At 38.7% G+C, this 7,653-nt stretch overlaps 1 protein-coding gene across 8 annotated transcripts in view; it reads left to right on the plus strand.

Annotated features, from left to right (window-relative positions):
* LOC123377364 (U2 snRNP associated SURP domain containing) overlaps nucleotides 1-7,115 on the plus strand; it is a 67,126-nt gene extending 60,011 nt beyond the window's left edge. For 4 of the 8 annotated variants that reach the window (XM_045030192.1, XM_045030193.1, XM_045030191.1 and 1 more), the window contains 3 exons: nucleotides 3,624-3,742; nucleotides 4,582-4,758; nucleotides 6,579-7,115. In XM_045030192.1, coding sequence (XP_044886127.1) covers nucleotides 3,624-3,742; nucleotides 4,582-4,758; nucleotides 6,579-6,717 — 435 coding nt within the window. In that variant the 3' untranslated portion in view covers nucleotides 6,718-7,115. Of the gene's footprint in view, nucleotides 1-3,605; nucleotides 3,743-4,581; nucleotides 4,759-6,578 lie in introns of all 8 variants that reach the window. The other 4 variants (XM_045030188.1, XM_045030190.1, XM_045030189.1 and 1 more) reach the window with 1 other exon arrangement.
* Nucleotides 7,116-7,653: the final 538 nt, after the last annotated feature.

The following is a 7,653-nucleotide window of genomic DNA, read 5'->3' on the forward strand; positions in this document are numbered from 1 at the left end:
TTCTCTGGTCTGACTCCACAGTCTGAGTTCTAGTAATGATGGCTGTCAGGCTGTCTGGAGTGGCTCACGAGCATAAGTACCAACTTCAGGGCAGACTGTGAGGAAGCAGCGCACAAACCCCAAACAGGTTGCGAGTTCTATACTTAGAGTTCATCAGGAGTTCATACTTGACTGAAGCGCTATAGCAGCTTTAACATGGAGTTGCAGACGGTCTTCTTGGGTACTCGGTCTATCTTGCCGCTCAGGCAAGTTTGCCTTTGTGATAGATGGTCCCTTACACCCAAAATCACAATAATACTCAGTTTACTCCCAGTTCCAAAGGGCCAGTCACTTACCCCAGGTCAGCTGCACCATAGATCTCTCACCAAAGACAACACTTGTAGCCAATCCTATTATAAACTGACTAAAGAGTTATGAACTAAGAAAAGTAATGAGAGTTATTTACACAGTTAATGCAGGTAAACACACACACAAGTTAGTCCTAGGTTCCAAAAAGTAATAGAAGCTGCTGTTGTGTGCAAGCTCTGTTGGCATGTCTACGCAGCAAGTGGAGACCTGCGGCTGGCCTGTGCCAGCAGGCTCGGGCTGCGGGGCTGTTTGATTGCATACTTCTGGGCTCAGGCAGGAGCCTGGGCTCTTAAGACCCTGTGAGATGGGAGGGTCCTAGAACTTGGGCTTTAGCTCTAGCCTAGAAATCTGCACAGCAATGAAACAGCCCCGCAGCCCAAGCCCTGCGAGCCAGAGTCAGCTGGGATCTAGTTGCTGCGTAGACATACTCTGTATGTTCTTTAGGGCTAACCCAGGCCAAGCCCTGGGGCCCTCTTGCTTATGTTTGCAAATCTTCTCACCTCAGATTTTAAGCAGCACAGAGTTACTGTTCCTTTTTCCAGGAGTTTTTATTCCCTTCACGCAGAGTTCAAGTTGATGGGATGAGTCCACCTGCACCTCTCCTCTTCTTTGGTGTGTGTGGGGGGGGAAGCAATCAACAAAGTCCTTGTTCTTTGATGTTTCACAATGGCTCATTTGGTTTCAGTGGGCCTTGTTGGTGGGCAGGACCTAACACCTTCTGTAAGAAACTAGCATGTCTACATTAATTCATACTCCTTTCCAGTTTGATGACTTAAACAATTACAGAGGTTTACAATGCACAAAACATAGGACACAGATATTATAAGTAAGATTAATACATGCAGCATCTGGCAAGCATGCCATAAAGACTAAACACATTATTATAAATCTAATACCTATTTTAAAAGTAACAGGTGAACCAGACGGGTTTTCAGCTATGCATTTGTCAGTATTCAGTGAGGCCTAGGGGCCTTGGCGTAAGCTGCAAAGAATCCTGTGGCACCTTATAGACTAACAGACGTTTTGCAGCATGAGCTTTCGTGGGTGAATACCCACTTCTTCAGATGCAATACCCACTTCTTCTTCTGAAGAAGTGGGTATTCACCCACGAAAGCTCATGCTGCAAAACGTCTGTTAGTCTATAAGGTGCCACAGGATTCTTTGCTGCTTCTACAGAACCAGACTAACACGGCTACCCCTCTGATACTTGGCGTAAGCTGGCACCTGGTCTGCCACCATTACCCAATTACAGAATTATTGCTTCTGGCATGTCGCAGCAAAGCTTGGAACGACCCAGACAATTTATTGGAAGCTAAACATAAATGTACTAATTTGTGTTGAGTGCTTCTCTGACTCTCTTCCTTTGGGACATTCAGCACACAAATGTAAGGGTAACTCACTTAAAAATAGATTTGCAGGTCACCTTTAGGAAAGAGACCTGTAAAAGTCCAGAATGGTGATCTTTGGAGGAAATATACACATCTGGAGAATGACAGTAGCTGTTGGTGCTTTGTGTTTGAAACCAGTAACTTCTGTTTTTAAATGTAGTTGACATTTAAAGAGTCTTTCCTTACTCTAAAGACTAACAAATTTATTGTAGTATGAGCTTTCGTGAGCTACAGCTCACTTTTTGCGGATACAGACTAACACGGCTGCTACTCTGAAACCTTTCCTTACTCTGTCTTCTCTATAATTGGAGAGAGAAGTGGTGTTTATCTTGTGTAGCAAGGGTGATGTATGTAGTAAAATGAAGTTGTTTAAAAAAATAAAATCACAACCTAAATAACCTTGTCAGATGCTATGTGTGTTCTGCAAGTGCTTGATCTTCATCTGAGTTCATTCTAGCAGTTTGTAAGCATAGATTTCTGTCATTAGCTGGCTTTGTTCTTTTTTAAATTTTCATTAAATTGTAAATAAAATGTAAAAAATATAAATTCTAAATATTAAATATGGCAATTATAAATGACGTTCTTTATAACACTGGCATCAAGAGTGCAGTTTTTCTCTGTTTGGTGAATAATTCTTTTCTTTGGGTTTGCTGCAAAATAAACCTAGCAGTTCTGCAAAAGAGTGGTGCGTAAATGGCTGATTTGCAGTTAGTGCATTAAGCTTTGAGATGGTTGCTCTTTTCTGCCTGTTTAATTTACAATAAATGAGCATTTCAAAGGTAAAGTTGCCTCGTAGTATGGCAATCAGTTTGAGAAAATAGCAGTGTTTAGCTGTTTAACAGCTTCATTGTTGCTAAATGCTCCAGGTCTGTCCAGCTGAAACTAGTCTGCTGTACTACCAAACGTGCCAGCTAGCCCATTAACAATCCATTGACTTCAGTGGCATGGTAGTGTGTAATTGTACTACAGCAGGTGTAGTGCACTAGCAATGCAAGGTTAATGCTTTAACTGTAACTATTTCATATTTAAAAGATACAACATTAGAAATAATATAGTTGTCCTGGGATTTACTGTAATGTAGAACATAATCTTTTTGAGATATCTAAGCATTTATATTATAATTGTTTCTCAAAAGTCAGTCCATTTGAGTTCCTGGGCTGCTATATTAGCATCTATAATTATGGTGCTGCTAAGCAGCACTTAGTGTTATTGGAGCATCTGGAGTGCTTCATCCTCCTGATATAGAGTATAGTAGAATTTTCTGAACTACAGAGGGAATTTTGAAATAACAAAAATGTAGACATGGTGTTGAAGCCCACATTTTATCTTGTTTCAGTGCCTGTGCTCAAACTCGCTAACTGTATAGTCCTGTCTCCTGTAATCCGGGGGGGGAGGGGGAGAGACGAGATCCAGCTGGCAAAATTAAACAACACATGTTCAGCCATCATCCAGTATTGTCTTCTTTTTAATGTTATTGTTGGTGCATGTGACAGCACACACTGTTACAGGGAGGAGTGGGGACTGGTACAGTACTTTGATTTCATTTTTCTATAACGTTGGATACATAGTCATAAGGTAGTCTATAGTTTCATTTTCAAGACAGGGACCAGAATGTATATATTTAAGTAGATAGAGGTACCCTCTAACTCCTAAAAATGGAAATTTAGAAAATTTAGGTGTTAAGATATTTACATTTTATGAAACCTATCAGTAAAAGTAAATCTAAGATTTGTGGGTTGGTGTAACCATTATTTTCTCCTGCTCCCCAGATTCAAATGTTGATCCTGTCCCTCCAAACTTGTAACCCAATAGTGGATACACTGGATACCTTTTCTCTGTATCATAGAACAAATCTTACCTAAATCTCAGTTGTTTTTAATAACTCAGGAAAAAGAAAAGGAGCTGGAAAGAGAACGAGAGAGAGACAAGAAAGACAAGGAAAAATCTGAATCCAGATCCAAAGACAAGAAGGAAAAAGAAGAATGTACACCAACACGAAAAGAGAGGTGCAGCTTTTATTCTGTCCCAGAGCACATGGAAACCACTTGTTTAATAGCTTTGTAGACAATATTAGACTTTAAATTAAATTTTATTTGTAGTTCTTGCTGTAATAAAGGAATTCAGCTATTTAAAATTTAATCTGATTGTAGGACAGTAAAACACAGGATTCTGAGTTTAACAGATTTTGTATTCTAATCTGCCCAAACCACTCCTCAAGTAACTTTCTGAACCTTTTGTTTCAGTCAATGCATCTGGAAAAATGGGTACAAATAGGACTTCTATGAAAACAATGCACTGTGTTTAGCTGTGATTTTAGGAATAAATTAACTGTGAAATAACTTTTTGGTCTGAAAACTGGATCTAAAACTAAATTACTTTAGGAAAAGTAAATTGCTCTGATCTCAATATTCTTCACCTCATTACGAAAGTATAAACAGTTTAATTGTACAGTCGCTTTTAGTCTGCATACTGGCCCTCTACTAACGTATGTGTTTAGCTGGAGTCTTGGCACTAGCTCAGTAAGCATAGCTGCCTTATTTGTAACTTGTGTTGCTTTTTCAAGAACTTGTAGCAATATTGTATTTAATTGCAACTTTGTCACCAATCCATAAACAGGGATCAGTCATAGGTTGTAGTTTGTGACCCAGATAAAAAGTCTGATCAAGTACTGACCTATTTGGAAGCTGTGATTTAAAAAAAAAAAATTAGCACTACGCTATTTTTAAGGAATGAATGAATGAAACTGCATATTAAATTGGAACAGAATCTGTACAAACGGAGGGGATTCCTTTTTGTAGGGGTGTATATGTGTGTATAAATTATTATTTTTGGTTATTTTACAAAGGAAAAGACGACACAGTACATCTCCCAGTCCGTCTCGCAGCAGTGGCAGTAGACGAGCAAAATCCCCATCACCAAAATCGGAGCGCTCAGAGCGATCTGAAAGATCCCACAAAGAGACCTCACGTTCCAGGTCATCTCACAAAGATTCTCCTAGAGATGTCAGTAAAAAAGCCAAAAGGTAAGCTAGGCGTTTCTTCTGGAAATCTACCCTAAATTATACAAGGCAACTGTACCAATAAACTGTATGATTCAAGGTCCTTCCTTTGCCTAATGCCAAACTACAATAATAATCCCCCAGTTCTGGGATTGACAACAGAGCCTCCTTTGCACACACCACCACAGCATTAACGATTATTCAGTATCTTTCATGTCATGTTTGAGAAATGCAACTTTAGCAAAGATTCTCACTGGTGAGAGCTCTGGTGTAGACACAAGTTTTTGGTGGTTTATGGAATACGTTTTAGCAGTGTCGTGAAGAAAACCACGGTTTCCCTGTCTACGCTAGGGCTTTCAATGATGGAGAATTACTTCCTAAATTCCGTACTCTAGATATGGTGCAACTATCCTATTGCTGCTATCACCAAAATAGTGGTCTCTGGTTTATACTATGCATGAGATCAGATATATTTCTCATTAATATTTTATGTGGTTTGTGGTGTTCTGTTTGCATTCCAAAACTCAAGATTACTCTGAAAGTCTAGATTGCTATATGCATTTTGTTGTAGTCATGTTCCTGAAGTTTCAGCTTCTACTATTAGTGACTCAGCAGAGAAGAGAAAAATTGTTATGGTGCATTATATTTGTGATGTTTCTTATTCAAGCAAAAGTAAGCACCTTCTTGTAGAGAAAGTTAGCAAATATATTAAACCAGAGAGTTGTTTTGGGATAATTACATCTTTCTACAGAGTTCATGCAGTGGTCATATAGCCTGATGAGGCATGAAATCAATTTAGATTAGATGAGATTAATCACGTGCATTAAGAGTGGACCAGATGGTGCAGTAGGTTTATTCATTATCCATTTGTCTGTAGACTCCTGGGTTTGGTCACAACCCATGAACATGTTTGGTTAGAATGCTAGATATTTTCCTGCTCAACACAATTTAGCATAATTGCATGGAATAGAAACGAGCAATGTTGGAATAAGTTGGTGTTAATGCAAAGGCTAAGGTGCATTTGCAGAACCACATAGGAAAGCTTGTGCATTGTTTGCCTGCTTTAAGTGATACTGATTGGTGCTGTTTTTCTCATACTTTCTGAGCACTGAAACTGAGTCAGTGCACATACCATGAGGGGAGAAATTGTACACGCTAACTGATGTGTGCCTAGATAACCAGTCAGTCATTTCTGTTTACAAATGACAAATAAAGTAGAACCCTCTTTATCTGAGCCTCTATTATCCGTCTCTCCATATTAACCACCAGCACACACACAGGGATATGGGAAATTGATGCTTCAGCCCCGGGGTAGTGGGTTAGGGGCTTTCAGCCCGAGCTCCATGTGGTGGGGCTGAAGCATTTAACTTAGCTGGACCCAGTGTAGTGTGGGGCCCTGAGCAATTGCAACAAAAAGGTTGAGAAACATTGCTGTAGATGGTCCCTATAATGTTCAGGGTTAAAGAGAAAAGTGTGTAAAAATGATCAATACATGTACAACTTGTTAAAAACTCATGTTGGTTTTCTTGTTAATAAATGAACAAAACATTGTTTGCAAGAACTAGGGATTTGTATATTCTGTTAAGTAAGAAAGAAGGGGGGGTGTATGTTTTAATGCTTCTCTGTGAGGGGTCAGCTAATTTTAAAGCAACTCCACATCTTAAAATGGTGATTGCCCATTATCCGAATTTTTGATTATCTGATCTGGTCCCAGTCCCAATTAGATCGGCTAAACGGAGTTCCCCTGATTTTATTCTAAAGTAGGTCAGAGGAAAGGGCCATATAGCTGCAGAAAAAAAAAGCAAAGGAATTGTGTCAGTATGTAATGAAACTTTATTTTTCAGGTCACCATCTGGCTCAAGGACACCCAAAAGATCAAGAAGGTCACGATCCAGGTCTCCTAAAAAGTCAGGGAAAAAATCCAGGTCGCAGTCCCGTTCTCCACACAGATCTCACAAGAAGTCAAAGAAAAGCAAACACTGACAAAATGTTCATATTTTTTATGATGCTGTCACTTATTGGAAATGCGGTTTTGTTTTTGTGCCTGAACAGTCTGTTTAAAAAACAAACAAAAAAATCAAACAAAAAAGCATTCCTGAATTTTTTGTGAATGCATGTGTATACTCATGAGTAACTGCATCTGTAGACCTGTCATTGTTTTATATTGTACAAAATATCTTCATTGTGACTATTTCCCCAAATGAAACATTTTTGTGTTTAGAGATTTCATCAGAAATGTGTGTATCTGATCTGCTGGCAGTAGTGATATTTTTGTTTTAGAATGTTGTGACATAGCAAAAATAACACAAATGTTTTCCCCCTTTTTGTAGCTTTGACAATTTGAATTAGATTTCAAATAAAATCTGAACAGAAATTTAAAACGTGGTTTTCTTGCCCCACTTATGACTCAGATCTTTAGAGGCATTCATAGTTTGTTTGGAAGTACTGTGTATTTCCGACATACTATGCTGTTTAGAAGCTTTCTTCAATGGAGTATACAACATCAACAGCTGTGGTCCTTTTTTGTTAGTTTGAATATCAAAAGAAAAGCACCTTTGAATCCAGCTGATGGATGTAATTTCCCATTGTGATGCTTAATGTAGGAGCATTTGACTAGTTTGGTGCCTACAGCTGGGCACACTTAAAAGTTCTGATGTATTAGAGATGTTACCAGTTCTGGTGGTATTTCTCTATTTTAAGTATGGGGAATATCTCTTGAAATCAAAGTGAATTTTAAGTGTAGGGGTAATATGTGCAATGATGCATCTATAAGCCACATTAGTGGCATGCCTTGGGAACAGTGAAAGGAAAAAGGGCCAAAGGCTGAATGATTTTCCTCAAGAAATATAGTTACAATGATTGCAACATATAGTACATTCTGATTTGTTTTTCTAAAGTGGATTTTTATTCCTAAAGCAG

Source organism: Mauremys mutica, chromosome 9, assembly GCF_020497125.1.
Source record: "Mauremys mutica isolate MM-2020 ecotype Southern chromosome 9, ASM2049712v1, whole genome shotgun sequence".
NCBI classification, from domain to species: domain Eukaryota; kingdom Metazoa; phylum Chordata; order Testudines; family Geoemydidae; genus Mauremys; species Mauremys mutica.